A 27,145-nucleotide genomic window follows, 5' to 3' on the forward strand; every position below is an offset into this window, starting at 1 on the left:
CACACAACATTATTAAACGAAACTCTTTGCAAAAGCTAAGTGTGGATAGAAGAATTACAGCCAGTGAATATTTTACAATAAGGTTTCCAGCACATCAGCTTTTTCTATGTCCAAAAGAGATTCTGAAGATTGTCAAAACTGAAAAGAAATGCTCAGTATACATTACCTAACTATCAGGATTATGGACCAATATACTCAAAATATTGTTCAAGAGGAAGGAAAAGAAAGAGACAACTTTATGCAGTGTGTTTTCTTTCTGGGGAGATGGCATATTGATCCAAGAGTGAACTTACCATTTACAAACAGCCTGTGCCAGACTGCAAAAGAAAAAAAAAAGGTTTTGTTAAAACAGAAGAAATGACAAAGTCAAATAATTTAGCGCTACATCTTAAATAAATCCCCATTAGTATTAAAAGACCCCATCAAACCTGAGCCAATCTTTATGAGCCCGTTGTGCTGGATAAAGATGGTGTCACAGGTCAGGTTACCGTGGACAATAGGCGGATCACATGAATGTAAGTAACTAAAAATGGAAAGCACAAAATATCAGTACATAATATACTGTATATGCCCAGTATATATAATTATTTTTAAACACTATTAAAAATCGTATTTTATCTAAATTAAACAATGATGATTAATCGACTTTATAGACATTACAGTTTTATCGTCTGTTAATGCTGATATTCTGTAAAGCTGCTTTGAAACGATGTGTGTTGTGAAAGGCGCTATACAAATAAAATTGACTTGACTTTGCTAAATGGCAAATAAATGACAATATATTTTTAACTAGTTTTACCAGCAGATTTAATAGAGATAATATTGAATATTCAATGTCCTACCTGAGCGCACCTAGAATCTGTGTGCACCAACGTTTCCATGCCTGAGACACACAGAAAGTACAAACAGAAAATGTCTTATGATTTTGTCATATTTCTGCCAGAAGGTGGTGTTGTCCTCCAGCTTTTCTGTGTGCGGACTAATTTCATTTCATGATTGATGAAATGTCTAACCTTCACATTCATAGTTTTGTGGTTTTTCTTGGTCTTCTTCAAAAACTGCTTGAGGCTGCCAGATGACATATATTCTGTGATAAAAATTACCTGCATCACAGGAAACATGACAGAAAAAGTGAGAAGTCTGGATTTGGGGTAAAGTTCACGGAGGCTTTTGTTTACATCAGGTGTGTTCTTTTTCTCACCCTGGCTCTGCTCTCTCCCATGTCCAGCCAGTACTTGTGAAACTTCACGATGTTTGTATGCTCCACCTGCATGAGGTTCTCAAACATCTCCTTTATCCTGTCCTGCATAACATACAAAATAACATTTGGTTTTCCATTTTAAGTGTTATTTCTGTATTCTGTTAAAAAAACCACAATTTCACCACAATGACTGTTCAATATAGTAGGAGTTCACCGGTGTTTTTGGTGCAGCAACAAGACATTGTCACATTTTACATTTACGGACAACATATGTGAAATTTTATGCCTTGCAGAACTAAATAATTTGGTTTTCTTTTATCTATTGAATATTGTGCCACCAAGGTAACTTGATCTAGCTGGCTGACATGAGGAGATTTTGTCATAATCATGACAATGATTTATGATAGTCTTGAGAATATCAGAGTTACAACGGGTTGAAAACAATGAAATCAGTTATGTTTTGAACAGATGTTATTGTTTTCCAATAATTTTTATTATACAAACCCAAATATATACACCAATGAGCCAAAACGTTATGACCACCTGCCTAATATGCTGTTGGTCCTCTGCAGAGCCGAGCCACAAAGGCATGGATTCTACAAGACTCCTGAAGGTGTCCTGTGGTATCTGGCACCAAGATATTACCAGCAGATCCTTCAAGTCCTGCAAGTTGCTAGATGGAGCCGCTGTGGACATGTTGGTCCAGCACATCCCAGAGATGCTCAATCGGATTGAGATCTGGGGAATTTAGAGGCTGACTTATCGGACCAGGAGACCTTCTTCCACTGATCCAAGGTCCAGTTCCGATGCTCGCGTGCCCATTGTAGGTGCTTTTGACAGTGGACAGGGGTCATCGTGGGCACTCTGACAGGTCTGCGGCAATACAGCCCCATACGCAGCAAGGTGTGATGCACTATGTGATGTGACACATTCCTCCCGTAAACATCATTAATATTTTCTGCGACTTGTGCCACAGTAGACCTTCTGTCGGTTTGGATCAGACGGGATAGCCTTCATTGTCCTCCTGCATTGAAGACACTTGGGTGCCCAACACCCTCTCACCGGTTTGTCATTGGTCTCTCCTCGAACCACTGTTGGTAGGTACTTACCACTGCTGACCAGGAGCACCCAAAAAGCATTGCTGTTTCAGAGAAACACCTCCACCCCCTCCTCAGTTTCCATGGCCAAGTACGCACTCTCAATGCCGGAGACATTTCCCTGACTGACCTTAGTATAAAGTTGTCTAGTCATAACAATTTGTCCCTTGCCAAAGTCACTCAAGTCTTTACTCCTGCCCATTTCTCCTGCATTCAACACGTTGACTACGAGAACTGATTGTTCCCTTACCATTTAATCACCCAGACCTTGCCATGTGGCCTTGTTACTAGATGATCAATGATATTCGCTTCACCTGTGAGTGGTCATAATCTTTTGGCTCATCAGTGTATATAAAATTAGCTGCAAACTGCTTTATAAAAAAGACAAATTAAAATGAATAGAAAAATATAAATATATTTTTTTTTCCCCCGGACACATAAAAATATAAAACGCATAATTTTTTTGTGGTGCTGCCAGTGAAAATGTTGGCAGGGCAAGTAAACATTTATTCTGAACTGAAATCCAAAATAAATCTTTGTTGCTCTCTGCCCACCGAAGACATTTATATTCAAAATTAATAGATGTGGAAAAAAGTGTGGTCCTACCTCAAAGGACTTGAAAACCTTCTTGTCTGAAAACTGCACTTCATTCCACACCACCTCCACCCCCTCCTCAGTGTCCATGGCCAAGTACGCACTCTCAATGCCTGGGACATTTCCCTGACTGACCTAAATAAAAAAAATAAAAAATAAAAATGGTGAGAAAGGGAACAAGAGAGAAAGAGGAAAAGAGATTTTTTTTTAGCTTCAACACTCGGCACACAAAACACTGACAAGTTCACACAAAGTATCATTTAGCAAATTAAGCAATATTTACTCTATATTGCAAAACTTTCTACAGTGTTTGGAAATGTGGAATTTTAGTATGAATTTCTCAGTATTGGTAGAACAGGAAATGTGTATTTCTGTGAAGAGAAGCCCACAGGACACGCCCCCTTCTCCACCCCCTGCTCCACAACTCTCCCAGAGAGCACGTTGTGAGTTGGCACAGCCAGAGCATAAATACACAGTCTTTGAGCAGCTGCCTAGCAGCTTGCAAGTTCTTGTCAGTTTTTTTCTTTGTAATGCTGTAAATAAAACTTAGAATACAGAATCAGGTTTACTGCCGTTTACCCCCAAAACACTTCAAGTTTCCACCTATTTTGGACAGAAAATTCCATTTATTTTTACAACTGACCAAAAGACAACAAACTGCCCAATGTTTTCTTGTTTGGATTTCTCCATTTATAGGCCAGATTTGCTACACTCCTTGTGAACGGTCAGCTCAAGTTATGTTTTGGAGACAGACACAACATGATCTAGTCTCGCTGAGACACAGCTGCACTCTAAAAGGCCTTGGATAGATTCAACTCTGTGTCTCAAACTCACAAACATATTACCTAAAATTGATGATACTGTTTGATATGGTTCAACAAAGCGCTTTTTAATTTGTCAGGGCATTTAGGTACAAAAAAGTGCAAAAGTAGGACATGATTTACATGCTTGTAACAGTAACATTATAGTAAACGAACCAAAATAATGGGCATTATTAATTGTCCCAAAGCCTGAGTCAGCTACATGATATAAAAGTTAGCCAGTTCTTAGACAGAACAAGGTGGGTGGACCTTTATAATAAACACATATAAACGGTTTATTGTGGCATTCAAGCAGACTGACTGGCAGTCACCACTGAATGAAATCCAAGCCCAGACTGGCCATTAAAACAACTGAAAGAGTATAAACCAACCTTAGGGCAACAGTAAAATGTAGAACAGGCTTTATCACACTTTAGCATTCACTGATCCAGGACGAGCACAGCAAAACTGGGTTATGCAAGACCAAAGACATAAAAAACATGTCTAATTACATTTGGAGTTAATTAATTCCCTAGATGGTGGACAGACAGATGAAGAATGTCTTTAAAAACAAAATAAAAAATGTTTCCATTTCCTCTGTGAGCCAGTGTCCTTCTGCCCTTCTGGCATCACAAAATTATGGGCAATCAAAGGCTGTTTGTCCTGACTGTATTGGAAGTATACAGTATTGGAACTCAATGCACTCCTGTAAAACACAGAGGATGTTACTAGGATTTATGAAATTAAGGTCTGTTGTCCATATTAAAGGGATAGTTGACCCAAAAATTTAAATTCTCTCATCATTTACTCACCCTCATGCCATCCCAGACGTGTATGACTTACTTTCTTCTGCAGAACACAAAACGAAGATTGTAAGTCCATACAATGCAAGTTAATGGGTACCAAAATGTTGACACTCTAAAAGGATATAAATACAGCGTAAAAGTAATCCATACGACTCCAGTGATTTAATTCAGAAGCGATATAATAGGTGTGGGTGAGAAACAGATTAATATTGAAGTAATTTTTTACCATAAATCTCCGATTTTACTTTCACATTGTTTGTGCATATTGCCACCTACTGGGAACAGAGGAAAATTTAAAGAAAAAAAAAAAAAAAACGAATATTGATCTGTTTTTCACCCGCACCCATCATATCACTTATGAAGATATGCACTGGAGTCTTATGGATTACTTTTATGTTTCCTTTATGTGATTTTTAGAGGATGAAATGTCTGGTCATCATTTACTTGCATTGTTTGGACCTGTACAGCTGAAATTCTTCTAAAGATCTTTGTGTTCAGTAGAAAAAAAAGTCAGTCTTGCATGTCTTGGATGGCATGAGGGTGAGTAAATGATTGGATAATTTACATTTTTGGGTGAACTATCCCTTTAAAAGCATATAGAAAAACAAATATGTTGGCATATACAGTGGGGTACAAACATCTGAGACCACAGTCAAATTCTGGGATTCAAAATCTAATTAAAACCTAGAAATAGAGGAAACCTTTTAGGAAATTTAAAACAATTATTTTTTTTTTATGACATTAAATATTTAAGATTCTATCCTATTTCTCGATGACTAGTGAAATGTAAGCAAGTTAGTAACATTGACTACGTTAAATCGCTGGCACAAAAAGATTTCACAGATTTCTTTGCTTCAACTGAAGTACACAAGATAGAATGTTTTCAAATCATGCTGGGATAGCATGGATCATATTGGGAACAAACAAACTTGTGGACTCAATGCCAGTTCAAGTGCATGCTGTCATTAAATCAAAAGGGGATCAACTAAATATTATGAAATTCTGAATACCTTGTATCTAAGCTTATATCAACGGAAGCTCAGTGCTTCTAAACCCCTTCTGCCATGAACCAGCATTACAGCTTTTCCAATGAAAACAAACATTACAAAACTTAATTTCCTGCACTTACATCCTCCATCTTGCGTCAGTCACAGATACACTTCCTGCATAGCGGTCTCTTACTGCATAATGTATGAAACGTAAACAGCTGCTCTTCTCTGGAACCACTTTCATCTCTTGGAAAACGAAGCATACTCCATTTCTACCCTTTTTTATTATATCAAAATGTATTTGAGGGCTAAGAGAGAAAATGTGCATGGATTTGCATGCATACCTACATGAATCAGAGCTTTATCCAGACAGAGGCATCATGCACACACTTAGTAGTACAGTTTTCATATAGTGTGCAAGGGGACCCAGCCTAATATGTATTTTAATAATTTTAATAAAACTAAGCAAAACTGCAACTGAGGTTGACAGCCAGAAATCACCATGCATTTTCCTTGTAATGAAGAGCAGCTCTGACATTCTGAATAATAGTGCCTTTAGTTTTTCACAGGGAAAAATCATTTGAGGTCCAAGCAACAAAAGGATGAATATGATGCAAATTATCTGACTCGATTGGACTGACCAAATTTACTTGAAATGGCATAATAATGGCGATTTCTTCCACAGCGTTTTAGACAAACTCTTTCATTAGCTACGATGATAAAAAAATACTTAATTCAAAAATCTAAGAGGGAACATTAGATTAGGCATGATGTTTCTGTATCCAGAACACATAAATTGCAACAAAAAAAGAAGTGCACTACGAGTACACAGATGATGCACTTCTTCAACCGTCATGGAATGTCGCAAAAATGTCAGACACTTCATGCATCCAGTGCTTGCCATACATAGCAGAAGGGATGGAGTTACCTGGCTGCATTGCTGGTCTGACAAAACAATGGAGTAAATAATGGAGAATGCGGCAACTAGGGAAACTTCAGTGACAACGCACCTTACAAATGTGAGTTGAATGTTTTACAATCACCATACACTGTGTGAATATGTTCATTATTTTAGATATAAACTGAGTGGCAACACATCACATGCAACTGAAATATCACTTCCATCAGCTTTTCAAAGGCGAATGCTTTCGTTTATTAAAAAAACATTAAGTTTCCACTTGGGATGATACTACGCTTTGAAAATGTATACACTACATGGCTTAATGCATAGCGTATTCTGTAGGTACAGTGTATAGTGCGTGATTTAGGAAACAGCTATACTGAACCACCTAGACGGGGCTAAATGTCCTGTTTGGTTATAAATACTGAGCCTCTCTCTGTGGGGTGGCTACATTTGTGATGGAGTAATTTGACCCGTTTCAACATTGCAGACACCAAAGAGCCCTAGTTTCAACTGACATACTGTACAGGAGACACATATGTTTAGTGCTCTGCTGTATGTTGGAACAAAATGGTTGTGTAACCACCATTAGCTGGATAGAGACCCAATTCCAGATGTGAAAACAAGCAACCCTTGTTAGAGAAAGTGCCAGTGTCACTCAAGACCTCCAAAAAAAGCCTGAGGGCACTCCACTCAGTGGTGTGAGATAAACACAGTGACATAAAGAGATCTAAACACTGCTCTATACTTGAGGGAAACTTCACTAAGAAAAGAGGAGCTGCTTAAACAAATAGAAAAGCTTGTATTCCAATTTGACATTCACCGCCAAACACTTTTAACAGGAAACAAGACACTTCAATCCACAGAAGTGTTGGACGTTTCAGGCTATTTATGAGCTGATGGGAAACTTTATAAATGGCCTTATTTTAGAGATGGCTATAGACAGTCCGGTGCCTGTGAGTTAATCACTGGAAAACAAGTCATTAGATCACAGGACCACATGGTCAGAAAAGCTATGCCATACATTAGCAAAGGGATCAGATGGCTTTTATAATTTTCACACTTCTCTTAATCCTGGGTTTACATCTTTTTTAACCCTGGGTTAAAGTTACTCTTAACCATGGGTTAATCAATTCACACTTGTAATTTTGAAAAGATGGCTTTTGAGCCTGGGTTATTAAGTTAACACTGCTATTCAAACAACTAATTAGGCTGCCAAATGTATAGAGTAAAGCAATGTGGTGCTAGAATGTTATGGCTACTTGTTTCGCAACAGACAACCAATCAAAAACAAGGAGTGTTAAGTGTTTGGTATCATTGTAAAGAAAACTTTTCACATTTTTAATGATGTAGATTTTGATAAATTCTGAGACTCTTATCCTAAGAAACTGCTGAAACACACACACACACACACACACACACACACACACACACACACACACACACAACTTTTTTTTTTCCTTATTTTTTCCCAAATTGACATTATATATCTCTAGGTGTAAATAAGGTGGCTCTGAAAAGCTCCTGTCAAATGTAACACAATTTGTGTTAATACAACAAAGCATTCAAAAGTAATAGCATTACAAAAATAACTTATCCTAGTGTACAAAAATGTCTCAACTGTCCAAAAGCCTCTCCAAACAAATAAAACATAATTGTGCATAAGAACTTATTACACATGCAAACATTTCAATGACTTAAGGTTTTTGCATAGCATGCAGACATGATTTTAGTAATGAGATTTCACAGAAAGAGTCACTGAGTTTGTCATGTACTTGGCACCATCTACTGGAGGTCATATGTAACAGTCACCAATCACGTGTCTCTCTGCCCAAATAGGGATGATTTTTGCACCGATCTGAACCCAATCCGATTGTTTTAGCATTTTACGATGATACATTATTTCGGATGACGTCATCTGATCCAGGAAAGCTAACGTGTTATCAACTAGACTGCAAGATGCCAGATAATATGTGCACATATTGCTTTGTGTGGATTATCTAATGATCTATGCATCCGATTACCTTGTGTATAACAACATATAACACATGGCCATTTGATATGTGCAAGGTTTTTACGGATTATAATAATATATACACAGTGCAACATTTTAAAAAAATGATCAAAACGGAACATATCTGATTTGTCTGCAAAATTCAAATACTTGTTCAGTTTTGGTCATAATGCCTACATGCATTGTTAAGAACAGTTTCTAAGCTTTGAAACGATGCCCATTTTATGTCAAAACTGTAGTTATTAATATTATTTAAAATAAAATTCTCCTGAGCTTAAATGGCTAAATATTTAAAAAAAATCACCAGGAAATTATTCAACAATTCACCTTTTCTTCACAGTATAGAGAGGGAAATATGGATTTGGAACAGCGTCAGAAACCAACTTTTCCAATAAGGGGCATTTTTTGAGATTATTATTTGATCCTTTGGGGTATTTTTTACCTTTATGATTGAACAGAGCACCTGTTAATTCCTGACAATGGTTTGGACCAACATGAGGGCAAGTAGTAAATGACAGTCTTTTCATTTTTAGTGGACAAATCTTTTAAATCAGGTTGCGTGCTCGTTGCATGTTGTACTTTATAAATCAATGTTATTAACCCTGTAAATGTGCAAATAGGAATGACTACCCAGGATTGATTAATAACCAAGGGTTAAGTATGAACAGTGCGAAAAATGGGTTAAAACTTCCCACAAAAATCTGTTTCCCACTTGGTGGGGAAATGGTCTAAATAAATAAACTTGTGTTTTAGAAATTGTCTAATTACATGGATGAAATTGAAAAAACAGTAACGTGACATATGACAGATAAATATCGAAGATTATATATGTTATCCCCTTTGTAGCCATACTGGGCCAAACATCCAAATTCCTTTGTTCTACACTCAATCCCCTTCTCCAGGTCTGCTAAATAGTACATTCCACTGGCATTTTGTCACAGACTAAGCACCTATGGCCACCTATGACCTTATGATTGGATGCTTATCAGGAACCTCTCAGGTTACAGAATTACACCTATAATGTATACAAGTAGTGGTAAAGGAATGAATCCCTCTCTTTCTGCTCTACTTTTCTCTGTGGCCAGATTCTCTTCATTGGTAACAAGAATACTCTGCAATAAACATTTTGAACAAAGACTCTCCCAGTCAGATTCATTTTCTTCAGACCATCAACATAAATCACAAATAAAGAATAGGCACTAAGTAAGTGGCCCATGTCATCAGGAAAGGTACTTAAAACTCAACGAGCAATGTTATCAGTTTGACCTGTCTTGGGATTCACACTCTTGGCATTCACTTATAGAGAGTGCTCAAGTGTCAACAAATGCGATAAGCCTACGAGAGAACAGAGTGAACAGTCACACTCATCAAGCTTTTATTGCACCCTCTACAAGCTTAAGCTGTATTGTGTAACTTCTACTGCATTCACAAAAGAATGAGTGCTGACAGAAGCATAGCATTTTCGGCTCTCACCTTGAGGGCATCCCTCTCAAAAAGCCCCCAACCTTTTAACTTGTGTCCGCATCTTAAATAAGTAAGTGATGAATAGCACTGCTTTCGGGTAAACTGCAAAGTAGGTGTGCGTGTTTGTGGATAAAATGTAAGCCAAGAATTCAGGGAGTTAACACTTAAAGGCAGGTTTATAGGTGCACTCTATTAAATATATACACTCAATTGCTGTTTGAGAGCTACGTGCATGTATGAATCGAAGACGTGCAGAAACCAGGTCCAGGGCATTAACCAGGGCTTGGGACAAAAATGCCACTGAAAGTGACAAAATGCCCCAGATATTTAAAATGTGGGGGCAGTGTCCCACAGTGAAAAATAATCTGTTTTGTGTTTTATTTCATATAGCTCTATTCTAGGCTCTAGTTATGGGTTAAGTGCCTCTGCAGAAACCACAGTGATCTGTATTTGTCAGATACTAATATATATATATATAAATAAAATTGCTGCCTTTGTGGCATTTTTTATTTTTTTTTTATGTTTTATATATAAAAAACATATTTGGAACAAATTAAATAGCTGTGAAAACGCTGAACATGAAGAAAACTAACTCCTATATGTAAAAGAGTGACTACATTTAAATATACCTCAACAGTAGACAGATCATCGTTCAACAAGACCAGACAATTATTTCAAATGTTTTCTAGCTGATTTTTACAGCAACTTTTGTATTGATTGTTAAAATGTATTTAAATTAACTGATTCAATTGGAAGTATTTGACATAAATGGATTCTTCGTTTTTTTATAAAGACAAACATAAGCCCACACAAATGAAAAATCTGCCCTCACAAATATTGCCACTTAATAAAAACATTATTTCTGACACTGGTGGAAAAGTATTGTACTGTAAGGCAACATATGGAGAGCGACTCAAGCCCACATTCAGGCCAGCAAATGCAGTTAATACATAAACTTAAATGTTTCAGAGGGAACACCAAGAAAGTGGACTGCTGGGGCCAAGCATGACTGGTACTTCTGAGGTGAGGACCTGCCCCAACAGGCCTGTAGGACTTAACTTTGCAGCATTTCCTGATTGAAAGCTCTGGCTTTGAATGAGTGGATCAATAAATAGGTCCTTTCCCACTGCAGGGACTAAAGCCCGTTTTAGGTCCTTTTCCCTGGGACTAGTACTTTTTGTTGTTTTTGTACCTGAGGAACTATAGTACCTTGTAGCCGTTTTAAGGGACATTTTTAGCTCCTACTTCGGTGTAGGTACTTTTGGGGGCATAAAGGGATTATGGGAGGTGCTGCAGCCTGTGCTTGGTCAAAAACCTGTGACGCACAAAGCACTGAGAAACGCGACGGTTCGGCAGCTGTTACAAACTTGTAGCTGCTCGCCTGCAACTCGGAGGATTGCACTAGTTTACAATTCCCCTAAAAGAACTAACATAAAACCACCAAAAGAATCCAAAGAGGATCACCTGTTTCATATATTTGTGTGTGTGGTGCAGGTGTTTGAGGTGTGAGCAGAGCTGCTGCGTTACTTTAACAAAAGAGGCAGTTTGAGTTTTCATTGCATATGAATTTCTGTGACTATACAGAAATTCAAAAGTGATTTCTGGATTATAACATCTAATTTTTCATGGGATGATGGATATAAATAATAAGATGTTTATCTAGAGTGGGTACACTAAACAGTCATGAAATCTAGTTTACATGAGGGAAATATTGCATGCCTGTTACTGCGTGGTTAACTTGTCAATGTGTGAATATTTCAGTACAGTAATTTATGTAGAGTCACAAAGACCTTTATTATAAAAGATTGTGTTGATAAAAAATTTTATAGTGCATTTTCAATATGTTTTCCGCTGTGTTCAGTGTGTGCTGGGTGGCTGGCTGACCACCTCATCTCTCCTTTCACTGCACCTTTGGGACGCAGCATCACTGGCACGGCTCACACGCCCAGTGTAAACTGTAACCTGAAGACACAGGCTGCGTCTAAACACAGGAAAATGCTGCCTTTGGAAGCAGGATGAAATTAGGTGCTTTTTAGGATGTTTTCGCAGTTGTCTTGAAACCTGGTGTGTTTTCTCCCCTAGTTCGGTTCATATAGGCATATGAACACGGAAATCAGACTTGGATCAGACCAAAACAATCTGTCCGAGACCACCAAGACGAGATGGTCTCAGACCATTTGCAAACGAACCCTGGAGATGTTCGTGTCAGATTTTTTCCATGTCTTTACTCTGCAGTTTGTGTGTGCACAAGAGCAAAAGTTTGCTTTCATGTGACTTTTGACACAGTTTTGGTCGGTTTTGAAATGTTGGCTTGTGAAAGCAAACCGAAACCAAGAAAATGCAAGATAGTAACAATTTTAGCCCCAGTTTTGGAACAAAATCAAATGAGTTACAGGTCTGAAAACGCCCTTAAACTGTTAAAAGAGACCAGTCTCCTTAAGAGTTCCATTCATCCAAAAACACTGTCTTTTAAACCATTAACTGATTAGGCTGAAAGGCAGCTGCTTACGCTTTCTAATGCAGCCAAAGTTCGTGGAAAACTGCACTAACCAAAGTCTAGCTCGGATCCTGGTGTCCTCAATCGGTGTTGCTGATTTTGTGGTTGCTATTGAATTGTGCGTGCAAAAATTTCGAGAACCAGTTGACATTACTATGGGGGTTACTTTTGTGAGTGTGAATGCAAGAGGGGAAAATTCTCTTTGGTTGTCTCGTTCCTCTTAAGAGCTCACTTCTAGAAAGTTACTAATGGAAAACTACCGGGACTCTAGTTGGGAAAGGGGCTAAAACATAAGACTTGGAAGGATCATAAACTCAGGATAGTCCAATATGTAGTGGGTGACATCAAATGACATAGAAAAAAAAGAGAAGTAGTAAAGAACAATGAAGAAAAGTAAACAAAGAGCATAATAAAAAGAGCATGATGTGATGCCCACACAAAACAGTGATAGTCACCACACTCGCGATTCAAGAATGCCCTGCATTGTGACAGTGAACATGTGGGAAGTCATAGTGTGAATGGAATGAAAGCTTTGTCTGCTCTTACATTGCATTTCCTCACTTTGCTAGCTTTCTCTGTCAGAGACTCCAGAGTTCTGAGACTTGTAGTTCTCCTGGGATTTTCCAAACCTGTGCCAGGAGAGGAACAAGCTTTGATATGAGAAAGGAAACACATTAGCTCTGTTCCCAAACCTAGTGTATCGCCTCCTGCCTACATAGTCAGCTGCCTTCTAAAGCAACATCTTAGAAGTCAAAGAAATCAGGTCTTGAAACAGAGTAATTTTTTTTATACTCAACTATACATCAATTAGTTGGGGAAACAGGAGATCGAGGATGTTGTTGCTTGCTTCATTCAAATTTTGAAAGGAGTCATGATGTGTAAACGGAGAACCTAGACAACTTCTTCAATATTAGAAGAGTGAGTGCACATATGAAACCAAATATGATCCACATATTCCAGGTCAGTTCTTTATAAACACTGAGAGTAAGTAGTTTGTATCGGAGGCAAGTCAATTTATAAAGATGAAATACATTCAAGATAAATTAATATTTTATAAAATGCTTTTGAATGTTTGAGGTTAAAAACCAATTTGTAATCTTAAAAGCTGCATACAAACAAAATGAAATGTCCAACATCCAAGAAAATATATACATACTAAATAAATAATAAATTAAGTACTATATACTGTGGATGATTTTAGCCATTATTTAACCCCCAGCAGTGAGAGTAAACCTGAATAATGGATGGAATTTTAGGTATATCTTGTATCTGTGTCATGACTAAAATCTGACAGTTATTGTCCAGTTACAGCAAGTCAGTCATATGAGAATCATTTAGCATTCTCAGAGCATGATAAGATGAAATACTCAAGCTGTCATCAAAAACTAATTCTGTAGACTGGCACATGACGACACTAATAAGTTCAAACAATCTTTCAATGTCATCTAACTTCTCTGAATTCACTTTTCTGAATAGACACATTGCACTATCTGCCTAGAGAACCAAAGCAGTTTACTCTTGCAGAATTAATCAGTCCGACCCCTGAGGGAGTGAATCTCACACAAATTGCAACTGAAATAGTGGTGAAAATGCAGTACTGCATCAAGATAGAGAGCTACTGGTGACAGATAAATTTAACTGCTTTTGTGTGAATGATTTTCTAAGGGACACAACTGCACATTAAATAAATGAAAGCAGAAAATCCCAAAATTATACAGAAAGTATAATGCTTAAGCTTTTTAAAGGTTTTGATGCCAAGGACTCCCAAATATGATGATCCCCTTGCAATGGACTCCTGTCTTCCTATAATATAAAAAAGGCAGCTATATATTTTCAGAAAAAGACCCATTAATAGTGTGAGAGCAAATTAGTAAGTGTAATATTATTAACAAAACATTGTGTTTGCAAAATTAAATAATTGGCTTTTATATTGCCATTATACCAAATCCAAAATTATCAAAATACTGTTTGGAAAATATTTACTTCGTATTCAGTTGACAGCATATCTTATTTTAACCCACTACTAAGAGTAACATTGCATGTATAAACGTTAAATAAATTTAATTTAAATTTATATGCAGTCTTTAGAAAGCATAATGAAACAGTAATAATGAATTTGAGCACTTTTTCTCCTCCAGAATTTGTCACTTACCTTGCAAGGTTTAAAGGAGTTTGCATTACGTTGTGATTTTAATGTGGCAGTGGCATATAATCAGTATCGTTCCAAAACTCGTAGAGAAATCCATTCGATTTCGATTTACTCACTAGAGAACTCGTTTTGCAAATTTATCAATGGTTGGTGGTTCTTTTTACCTGTAATGGGTGGAAGGTGGTCCAGCTCAAAGGAGCATTGAGCCATACTGTGGTAAAATAACTTAACCATTAGTGCCTCCTACTGTAAAGGTGTAAATGTGTTAATAGCGAATATTTGTGACACTTTCTATGGGAAAGGGCCATTTGATGGTGATTCACCTCTCATTTTTAAGGCAAAAGCCTTAAAATTATGGAAAGTTTTTTTTGCAAAATTATGACATGCTTTGACCATTTATGCATGTGTTTTGAGTGTGCGATGAATTGATTTGTCTGGCCCAACAAAAGGTTCTACCCCCCCAACCAAAATGCAAATCTAACCATAACCATTAGTAGAGACAAAATGCAATCTTAGGGATAAAAATGCAACCTCCTTATCATGCTTGTGATCGTTTACACAAATGTGATTACTTCCTGGTTTGAATGGGGATTGAACTGTGGTCTCCCATCCAACTGACGCAACACACTCAGTTCTCAACAGTCTTGCTACGAGGGAAAGAAATTGTTGAGCCGTTCCAAATATGTCCGTTGGGTGATAGGGCATGTCATTGAGTCGGCATACTGTTGCCGATCCTAGGGTACCGGAACTTTCGGAAAGAGCATGATGAGTTCCTGTGTGATCATGTTGGCATCACAGCATTTTAAGCCCTCATTATATCAGGTCTTACATTTATTCTACACGTCTCCTGGCCGCATTTAATAAAATAAGGTACAATTGCTCCAATCCAGCAAATAAAACTCTCCCCGAAGCAAAGAGTTCATTTTGCTGCTCCCTCAAGATAACGCGCATGACGTAGTGGATGGTAACAGGCAACGATTATATTTTATTTAGACACATTTTTAGAAATGCAACAACAACAAAAAAAAAAAAAAAAAAATACAAAACATTTCTATGGAAACCCAGCTAGTGGAAGCAGACAAACTAACAAAAATGTTATGGATAAATACACAGCAAATACACCCTTCTCCAATCACTGTATGCAACAGTAATTTCTAAATAATCCAGGACGTCTAAAACGGCCTTCTCTTTAGCAACTGGTTTAACAGGCCTATATTATGCTAATTTAAAGGTTCATAATTTTATTTTGGGGGTCTGCTAGAATAGGTTTACATGCTTTAAATGTTCAAAAAACAAATTTTTCTCATACTGTACATTTCTTTACCCTGCTCTTCATACTCTGGCTGAAATGCTCCGATTTACCTCCTGTCTCTTTAAATCCCCCCTTTCCAAAAAGCCCAGTCTGATCGGACTGGTCAGCTGGTCTAGTCTGTTGTAATTGGTCAACTGCGTAGTGTGTGTCGGAAATGTAAAAACCCTTACCATAACCAAAGTTTCACCTCCCGCAGCTGTAAACACTACTGTAACTATGGTAACAGTGGCGTCGGGTTTTGCTGTAGCAGCTCTAACCTGAATCAGATAACGAATGAAATGATGAAAGTTTGGACGAACAAGCTGATCGAACCAAACCACCTTCGCAAACACGACTTCAGCAGGACATTTCACAGTGGTAAGTTTTCATTTATTACCTTTCTTACAAGTACACATTTGATTATTGTGAACCTAACAAAGCTTCAAGTAAAAGACACTTAGTGCATCCAAGTTAGTCATCTTTTTCTGGAATGGGTGTAGCAAAACTTTTTGCACCCGAGATATGAACGGAAAACAGAGGCTTACTCCCAGTTGGACGTCACAGGGTGTATTACAGAGTTAGTGAGCAAGATAGCCATAGACTACCATGGATAGCAGCCGAAACATTACAGCTTGTAATTATATAAGACTCTTGAAATAGATTATTTTGTTACACAGTTTTAGGTTTCAGCCGTCCCACAGCTGAATAGTAAACTCCTACCAAAACAAAAACATTACACAGCAAGTTACCCGAGCCCTACTGTGGATTGCAGACATAAAATGACATTTTGTAAAAATAAATCCTTCTCCACACTTGATCACTATTCATGATAGTAAAAATGAAAAACAATCTGCATAATTTTACACAACTGTAGGTAAGTGGGCCCGCAGCTGGTTAGCAAAACTATTTAAACACAATAACATTAGCTAGCAGTTTAGCAGAGGCCTACAGCTGTGCACTGGGTGTACAACATAGCTACAACACAAAACTCTGCATTTGAACTCTTGGTAGCAGATACATCCACAAATAATCAAACCTACTTACAGGTTGTGATCCTGAAGCGCCAGATTGTCCCAACAAAGTGGGAACTGCACCAACTTTCAGGGGTATCAGTCTTCAAAATCCGGCATTGGTTGTGGTTGTACTGCTGAGGAATTGTGGTAAAAGATTTTAACCACTGATACTTCAATTTGTCTGCATTTGGAAGTCCAAACAAAGAAGTTTTTGTCTCTCAGACATTTCAGCCTGGATGAGGGAACACCACCTGCAACTTAACCGGGTGAAGACTGAGCTCCTCATCTTTCCAGCCACCCCTGCTGTTGAACACAATATTACCATTCAGCTGGGTTGAGCTAAAATAACACCTTCCAAAACGATTAGAAATCTAGGGTAATAATAGATAACCAACTCAATTTCACAAATCACATCTCAAAGACAGCACGATCATGTAGATTTACATTCTACAATATCAGGCAAATAGACCCTTCCTCTCTGAACAGTCAATTGTCATAACTAGACTGGACTACTGTAATGCTCATTGCAGGCCTCCCTGCATGCGCTATTAGGCCCCTGCAAATTATCCAGAATGCAGCAGCATGTCTGGTCTTCAATGAATCAAAGAGAGTGCATTTTACACCACTCCTTGTCTCTTGTAACTGGCTGCCAGTTGATGAATGCATCAAATTCAAGGCTCTGATACTGGCATACAGAAGAGTCACTGGGTCTGCTCCTGTGTACCTAAAATAGTTTCTGCAGAACTACATTCCCACCAGAAGCCTGCGGTCTGCTAATGAGAGGCATCTTGTTGTACCAACACAAAGAGGCACCAAAACACTTTCCCGCACTTTTGGTTTCAATACACCTTGTTGGTGGGATGACCTTCCCAACTCCATCCATGCCTTCAAAAAAAAAAATTTTCATGAGCACTTAACCATGCACTCATACAAATTTTTTATATATATTCTTGTTGCACTCCAATCTGATACTAGTGAAACGTTATACATTAGAACAATATCATGCTAATGCAGCACTTTTCATACTGCTGCCTCCTTAAAATGAATTGCTTATGATGTATTATTCCTCTTTTGTAGCTTTGGATAAAAGAGTCTGCCAAACGAATAAATGTAAATCTAACTTTACACTGTATCATGGCAAATACTGGTCATTGTTTACCCTATAATTTGAGCGCATGATAGAAATGAGTGTTTGTGAAACCTGTTCAATTGAAAACAGTTGAATTTTTGCAATTCAAAAAATTACACTCTTTCAAGTAAAAGAAAATTAGACACTGCAGTGTTGCTTTACATAATTCAAATGGTAAATTTTAATGTGTAGTCAAATAATTAAAACAATTTGTGTAATGTAAAAACAGCTACAGTCAAATCCATTATAAGCCATATGGGACCACAAGTAAATAACGGCCTACAATTTTTACAAGACAGTATGGTAATGATATACACTAATAAAGACCTTCCCTATGCTTTTAACTATGGTTTAAAACAAACAAACAAAAAATAATATATATCTTAATATAATCAAATAGTGAATTTTAGAAAACAACGATAGATAAAAAAAAAAAATTAAAAAACAAAAAGTACAAACAAATCCTAATTTATTTTTAAACTAATGCATGCAATATTCTCAGGCCCCTATTTATCATTGCTGCCAATTAAGACTATTTGGAGAAAAAAAACAACAGAAAGATTTGGGTTTTATTGCACTGTTAAGAACATTCCCTGAACCAACAACCATTAACACTTTGGCTGTCACAGGGAACCAAATCTACCAAATAAGAGAGGCTCTATAAAAGCCATCTTGATAATACAATTGTGGCACCAGGGGCGTGGTCAAGTGCCCATCCGGAGAGAGAGAGAGAAAGAGAAAGCGGTAAGGGCACTTACACCTGAGCTAAATTATGACTAACACCTGTTTCTAATTCCACGGGGAGAGTGGATAAAACCACCCACGCCACCAGCAGAAAGCAGAGAGTCTTGGTCCTGAACAGTTGCTATTGTCAAGCTGGTTCTCGCCTCCTCCTTGCCCGTTAACCGCCTTACATTGGTGCCGAAACCCAGGATAGAGGAGGGATGCCCGTCGAGGTGTCCTCGACATGGCCGTCCACCCAGGGGAGCACTGCTGCCATCTGCCGGGGGACTGAGTAGCCCGACCACCCCGACGCGGGGAATGGGCGCCCTCCGCGAGGCGAGTGGACTCACCGACCGCCTGGAGCGATGGAGCCGCTGTGAAACCTGTTCTACCCTGCCATCCTCAAGAAACGCGGAGGGGTCCATGGAAGACCGCTGTCCGTGAGGGGAGGAGGGAAGTGACTCCGACCGCCTGGTGCAGTAGGGCCGCTGCCAGTGGCGGGAGAGTATCCCCACGAGTCGCCAGGAACACGAGGGGCATTCTGTCCACCGGGGGTCATAGCTCTGACTCTGGTCCGCCCAGGGAGGAATGGCTGCCATCCGCCTGAGAGTGTGGAGGAGTTATCAAGGACCACACGACAGTGCATCAGAGAACCGGCTTCACAATAGCAACTCTACAGCTTCACAATAACATCTGTTCAGGACCCAGACTCTCTCTGCCTTCTGCTGGTGGCGTGGATGGTTTTTTCCGCTCTACCGGTGCTCACTGAAATTAGAGACAGGTGTTAGTCATAATTTAGCTCAGGTGTAAGTGCCCTTACTACTTTCGCTCTCCAGACGGGCACTTGACCACGTCCGCGCTGCCACAATAATGTGTTGAAGAAAGATGAGCAATGGTCAGAGTGAGAAGGGCTGTAGAATCGAATATAAAAATATAGATTTTCCCATGCATCACAATCTTCATTTGAACAATCTTCTACTCTATGCACAGCCCTCTACAATGAGAGGAAATGAATTGCATTTTCAACCAAATTTCACACTATGCTACTAAAAATTTACATATTTAGCAACTGGCTGGTAAATGTTCAGATTTCACGGACCAGTGATTGTGTAGTATAGTGGTGAAGTATTCAGCAGAGAGATTCTCGGCGTGTTGAGAGTCAAAGTTGTTCCGTGTGATGAGATCCACTCAACCCATTTGTCTATGTCTCTTTTAATACCATTTCTGTTCTTTACAATCAGTTGTTGATCAAAAACAACAAAAAATAAACATTTAATTCTAATCACACAAAGCACGGATGAGATGAAGCCATTAGAACCTCTCTCGTTAACATGTGCTCATTAACAGACAATCTTTATGTAAATACATGTAAATAGTACAAATTATGCAATTAAACAATAAACATAACATCATATATACAATATAATATCATATTAATTGATTGGATAATTTTTATGTTATCGTTTTCCTAGAATCTGGCCAAGAGAACATGCAACAAGTGAAAGAGGGAGATACACCATATGATGGCTTAATGTAGTGAGACAGATGGCGCTTGTTGGTTTTTCTTTACACTGGCCATTGTCCAAGGCACCTATCTGTCAAAGAGTACAGCGTGCCGATTGTGGTGGGTTAAAAAGGATAAATGCTTTACCACCATCTTGTAATGGGTGAGAGTGCCTCTTACCTGTGCATGTGAATGTGATGATTACTCTACTAAGGCATAACATTGAATAGGCACAGTGCAAGGTGGGAAATGCGAATATCACAATTCAATGGGTGTTCAGAATATCAGTAGTTCAAATCATAAAAAAATGTGTTGTCCAGTTGTTTTAGATTGAGTTCACAGGAAAGAAAGGTAGCCAACTCCCAATGTCTGTCTCAACTAGATGATTCACACATCTGTTATCCTGGCAGTTTTATGTCCAGTCTTCTGTCTGCTTGCCTGAAACATTCAGGATGAATATCTTAAAAGATTGTGACTTTGTGACAGTAGTGTAGAGGATACACAAGCATACGAATTATATGAAGCATAAGAATTTTGAAATATGGCTACCAGAACAAAGAGTACGCTTTTTGACCCATAACTTTTCAACTTACTTATACGATGACGCAGCACCGTTGAGTGAATTCTGACACACACACACACACACACACACACACACACACACACTTTTTGTTCAGTGAGATTCTCTCTAAACACGCATGGAGCAGTGGGAGGCGGTAGCAATGAACAAAAGGCACGTGAAAGATAGACAGTCTGACTCAGCTGAACATCCATTCAGAACATTTGTTTCAGCCAGATGGAATATTTGCTAACCAATAATATTACAGATTCAGTAAGGGGCAGGATATTTGTAGCATCTACAGGTAAATGCTGATGCGCAAACAGCACTACAGTCATCATAATTTGCGCTGTATATTTACTTTGCTGCTAAACGTGAACATATTTATGCATTTAAATACAACTTATTATACAACAAAATATTTAACTTTAAGAAAGTACTGACGTCATCCATGCTAGTTTTTTATGAATTTGGACAAGTTAACTGAAATGTCCAGTAATGTCATTTCTTTCTGCCTTTTACATCTGTCAGAAGAGCCTTTTTTCTCATGAGATTAACTCATTTAAATTGTATTTTTTAGTAAGAATACAATTTCATCATACTAAGCACAGAAAAGCACATTATAGTACTAAAAAAAAGTTAATAAAACAATTAACCATCATCTCTTATGTATATAGTAATATACACTGTAGTATAGCATTACTACACTCATATTAGCTACAATGCTTAACAGTTTATGTATGTATTAGTTTATTAATTTGAATTAACAAAGTGTTTTAGAAGTATAAAAAAGAACATTTAAATCAAGCCTATTAATTTAAATAGATATATATTCAAGCTACTACTATATGGTTAATTCCATGCCAGCAAGAAACTTTCTTACCCTGACACACATTTTGTATGCTCATAACAGACCATAAATTGCGAAAAAATGTAAACCAACCACTTTAAGGCTTTTTCACCTTTAAGACCTCAAGCACGTAGTTTGCATTTTTCACAAACCGTTGGGAAATCTTTCATCGAAGTGCAGATTAAATTGAAAAACCTAGCTGAATGCAAAACTTACTTTAACAATGTTGTGTTCCTATGCAACAACTACATGTCACTAAATGAAAATATAGGCCAACAACCCCTACCTTTTTAGCCATGATTTCACCAAATACCACTGTAGATAATGATTTATCTGACAATGTTCATAAGATACAGTGTCATGAGAGACTGACTCAACTTTTAAATACCTCTTGTTCATATCATAGAATGAACACAAATAAATTATTTAGGCTCACTGCTAGGAGTGTCTCTCATGAGCAAATAGTGACTGCTAAATCGCAACAGTGAGCGCAATCATGCAACAATGAGTATAGGCCTATTGTAAAATAAGCCACACTGAGTGAACTTAACTTTGACCTGTTAGTGCTTGTATTAATCATGGCCTACAAAACTGGATTTGAAAATAATGCTGAGCAATTTCCTAATATTGGCATTTAAAATGAATGTCCACTTAAATTTTATGTGTTTTTTTTTTTTTTGCACCAAAACAGTCACAATAGAGTGCCGAAGTTATGACGTCACTTTGTAGGCCAAAACGCGGAAGTGAGTTAGCATTTTAGCACTTCCGGTTCCCTCGCCCTAAAGTCTATGGGTTTTTTGAATGGGTTTTTGCTAAATCGCCTGAAATAAGGTCTGTGTTTAACAAAGCCTCTAAATATTTTCACGTTTTGATCTATGAAATAAAACACACCAGTTATAACCTGCTTGTGGTTTTTTTAAACTTTATTGTGTCTTAAAAACGGTGATTGATAACAAGTTGCTAAAAGGGACTACATCTGGCGGGGACTTTAGACGTCATCATGACAAATAGGAAATCTCTCACTAGCCCGCGTTTCAGCCTCACGTTCTTAGAAGTTTACCTTTTCAAAATGTATAAATTTTGGATTAACTTGTAAATATTATCTTGATAGACAAAACGTGTAAGGGTCACAACTCTTTGTTGAACACAGATCTTATTTTTTTGCGATTTTCCAAAAGTCTATGGGGAAAATGCATAGCTTTTCGATCGAGGGAACCCATGCGCCGCTAACTTCAGAATTGTCCTACAAAGTGACGTCATAACTTTGGCACTCTATTTAGTCATAATAATGTTCCACCCTGTCTCTGGCCCTCTGTCTAAAATGCTCGATTTTAAGCTGTCTAACCCTTTAAGACTTCAAAGTAAATGCTCACTGTTGCAATTAGCTAACATTTGATACTCAATCGAAAGAAAGTGAAAAAACTCCATACAACATTATAAAACTACATTTCAGGGTTAAATAAAATGACGTATACCCAACCAATTTCATCTGAATGTATCAAACTGTTCACTCAAGCACAGCATAAACCATCAAACCAACATGACATGTGAAATATTCGTGAATGGAATTGGTAACTTATGCATTTTTAAACTGCCCATCTTTCAATAAAAGTTCCTTTGCAAAGCTCAAATCATATTGTGAATGGTTCACAAGCAATCCACGCTGATATGAGCCGTAAGCACTCCCAATCCACACTGAAATCTTCTGAATATGCAAAGGTAATATAATCCATGATGATGTTGGGTAATTCGACTGGCTGCAACAGGCCAAAGCAGAGACACTGGTCTTTACCAGAGTGATATCTTGCATTTTCCCAGTGTGTTAACCCACAGAACGATATGCGTTTCTCACAGTCGACTATTCAGGCGATTATTTCACCGATTAATCATTAGCTCTTAACTGACTATTCAGCTTGTGCCCGACTTGTAGGTTGATTAAACGGGCTTACTAACAATAGAGGACAAAATCATCTTTTAAAAATATCTCTAAATGACATTCATTGAATTAAAAAAATACTTTTTATTAAGTTTAATTCAGTTAAGAAATTCAAAAAATCCTATTGTTATCAAGTTTTTTTCTCTTGTTTTACACTTAAAATTGTCTAAAAAACTAAATACATTTACTTGAGCAGCAACATATAAGATATTTAGACTTGCTTTAAGAGAATGTATCTTAAATAAAAGTGTATTTTTTCACTTGGTTGTACTTCAGCAAGTGCAGTAAAGACAAAATATACTTATATTCAAGATCAATTCTCTAAAAGCAAATCTAAATATCTTATATGCTGATTCACAGGTGAATGCATCTTTTTTAAAGGATTTTTAGATATTTTAAAATATTTGTATTTTTCAAAAACGTATTTTGTTGCGGTTTATAATAGGGCAAAGTCTACCCTCTCTCACCTTTCTGTTCACTGTTCAATCCATCTTTAACTCAAAAAAAAAAAAAAAAAAGCGTCCCAGTGACATTGTGCCTTAGCCAGGTGCAGTTCCAGTCTCTCCCCTTAGATAGGGACATATTATTTCTTTAGATTCAGATACCAAAGTATGGGAGCATAGAAGCCCTTGTGACTGTGGAATGATGCTGAATGTGGGTTCAGGGGTGTCCCGAGAGAAAATGTAGAAAAACATTTGTATATTTTCATTGAAGTGAGAGACTAGTCTACTAACTAGTAATTTTAGTCTTTCCTTATCCATTCCAGACATCTAATTAATTTTCACAAAATTAGAACAGAAATTGATTTGCTTATTATTAAAGGCTCATAACATGCCGATTAATAAAGATAGATTTAGAAGGGAAAAACGTTATGGTCTAAAAGGTGCTTTGAAACCACGTTAACTCATGTGGCGCTTCATGTCTACACACATGCAGGGAAAAAAAAAAAAAAAAGAGGCAACGCATGCGGAGCGGGACAGGCATAAATGATGCATGTTTGTTGCTACAGAACAACATTCAAGATTACAACGCAGAAAGATCCGCCTTTGAGCGAATTTCGTCTGCCCCAGTGGAAACGCAGCCTGATAAAGCCAAACTGCTTGTGTTTTAGCGACACACACAGTAAATATCGAAAAGTTCTCAATCTTATTGTGGATTTTCTTTATCATGATATATATATATCGATATCGTTTTATCGCCCAGCCCTACAATATAAAGACCAATTAAAATTACCACTTGAAAGAGCATCTTCGAAACGCTCCGTTTTCGGTGTCAAAAACGTAGTCTCAGTGGGGATGGAAGGCCAAACGAAAACTTATTAGTGTGGACGTGGCCTAAGGAACTTACAAATGAATTGAATCAGGCCAGTTTATAAACATTAAAATACACAGTATTTCAAAAGTATAGCCACAAGAATTAAACATGTGTTAACATGAATTGAGTATATGACAAAACCAGGGATTAACTAGTGTTACAGCATCTACCGGATTTCAGAGTTTACAGGTGTTATGTCGTCACAACAACACAGTTGTAATAATGGATGTAACTACACACAGATAAGGCAAGTGATTTTATCACACTAAAATCATGCTATCACTTATAATATTTATGTCTTGTGGCTGTAATTTTGAAAAAGAGTGTATTTTAATGTTTGTGGACAGACCCCAATCACTTCAATATTAAGTGCCTTACTGTAACTGCAGTTTCTGTTGATAAGGCAGGAATCAAATTAATTTGATCATTATTATCAGCATTAAGCCACAAATGCTGTTGATTGAGCATAATTTGTTTTATACCCGGAAAATTCCTTTATGAAATATCCAGGAAAACCATTGATTCTAAAGAGAAGCGCATTAGAAGATCAATGATTGTTAGTCTGTGAGGGTCAACGAGAAAAAGTGTGAGAGAGTGAGGGAGAGCAAGACAAAGAGACGTTCTGCATGCTGAGCAGAATGACTTAGTGTATGCAGACTTGTGTCTATGAGGATGCCTGTCTGAATCTTTATGCAGGTTGTAAATGACGGGACAGTAGTGCAGACAGCAATGAAAGGCAGCTGCCTCTGGAAATATGAAACGGTCACAGATCTAACAGTTAGAACATTTAATTTAACTTAAGTCCTAATTGTGCTGCATCTATAGGCTAATTATTCTCTTCCTATTGCTAGTAAACTAAGGAAAGTGATGATGACTAGACTTTTTTAGTCTCTGAGACATGGCTCATTTAGTGTAGCTGAGATTACAGCAAAGTGCTGATTCTACAAAGGTGTTAATGGTGCAGATCTGCCCGTATGGAGAAAACAGACTCATGTGCACACTTTTCTCCAATCCCCTTCTTTCAATATTCTATTGACTACAGTTAATGTAATCTGTAATACAATACAAGTGCCTTGGAATGGATTTAATTATCATAGGGTTTAAACTTTAGGGAAGACAGCTGCTGAAACGTTGGTGAGCATCACATTTCAAATACCTACGTGCGATTAATGTAGCAGATGAAATTGTAAGGTTTAGCAAGTCTATCTGTGACAAACTGTGGCAAACAGTTCTTCTGAGAAATAGCAAAACGGTGGACAACAGTTGCATAACAGAAGTGTTTAAGTGCTATGCCAAACTGGCTGTGATCACAGAAATCGCTCCTATACTGGCTCTATTCTACTGCTTCAATTACAGTGGAATGTAAAAGTGTGCTTATTCATAGCTGTCATAATGGAACACAGATCAAGAGTTAGAATAAAAGCTAATTTGCTAATAAACCAAACCCAATATAAACCCACAAGTTAGCCCTGATGCAAAGCGTGCATGGACTCGCTTAATTTTACGGAGTATCATAGCCATGTGAAAATTAACATGCCACCGCAAGAAAACATCACCGTTCTCCCCTGGAGTCATTTTTTAACCCTGAGCTTCTCATTCACAAACATGTTTGGTGTCAGGCTGTATAGGCTGAAGCGTGGGTGAACAAAGAGAAAAACCTGAAATCTTTGGACAACTCGGTTCATGTGGTGTTACAAAACATCAAAGAGCAAATTTATTGCAGAAGTTATATTGCATGGATTACAAATCAAATAAAACACTTATTTGCCGAGAAATTTAAGATTTTTTTTTTTTATGCAATATAAAAGCCACTTTAGATGTGGCTGGCAATCCTGACTGTCAAAGGTCATTGTCGCAACAGCCAATGTTGATGCCAGAGTTTTGCAACTACCTACAAAACTCCCCACATTACAGCTCTTTACACTCGCAGAGTAAAATGAACAACCTGGAATGAGGCAGTGATGCATGCCTTTCAATGTAAATCTCAGAGTCATTCATTGAGAAAAGAAAACATCAAATGCAAACAAAACTCATATTGTTGTTCAAGCATGTCTATCCTTTTCTTAGCCAAAGTTAATGAAATCACATTGTGGGCCACACATTTTTAACACTTACAGGATATTCACAAGGAGAGAATAATTACACGTTGTGCTACAGCCACTTTGTCCAATGTTTTTTATAAATTTTTGGATCTTTGTTGCTTCTCATATTCAAGCGTCAAGGAAAAAAGAACATTAAACTTCAAACCCACCCTGTTGAGAATCACCCCTGACCTCTGAGAAACTTGTACAGACAAGGGTGTAAATTTGGTTGC

At 37.7% G+C, this 27,145-nt stretch overlaps 1 protein-coding gene across 1 annotated transcript in view; it reads right to left on the reverse strand.

The window, feature by feature from the left end:
* nrbp2a (nuclear receptor binding protein 2a) overlaps positions 1–27,145 on the reverse strand; it is a 40,231-nt gene that overhangs the window by 11,217 nt on the left and 1,869 nt on the right. The window contains exons 2-7 of the mRNA XM_052134800.1: positions 2,905–3,027; positions 1,202–1,303; positions 1,014–1,103; positions 843–883; positions 429–523; positions 294–317 (exon numbers count right to left, since the gene is read on the reverse strand). Coding sequence (XP_051990760.1) covers positions 294–317; positions 429–523; positions 843–883; positions 1,014–1,103; positions 1,202–1,303; positions 2,905–3,027 — 475 coding nt within the window. The remainder of the gene's footprint in view (positions 1–293; positions 318–428; positions 524–842; positions 884–1,013; positions 1,104–1,201; positions 1,304–2,904; positions 3,028–27,145) is intronic.

Source organism: Xyrauchen texanus, chromosome 9, assembly GCF_025860055.1.
Source record: "Xyrauchen texanus isolate HMW12.3.18 chromosome 9, RBS_HiC_50CHRs, whole genome shotgun sequence".
NCBI classification, from domain to species: Eukaryota; Metazoa; Chordata; class Actinopteri; order Cypriniformes; family Catostomidae; genus Xyrauchen; species Xyrauchen texanus.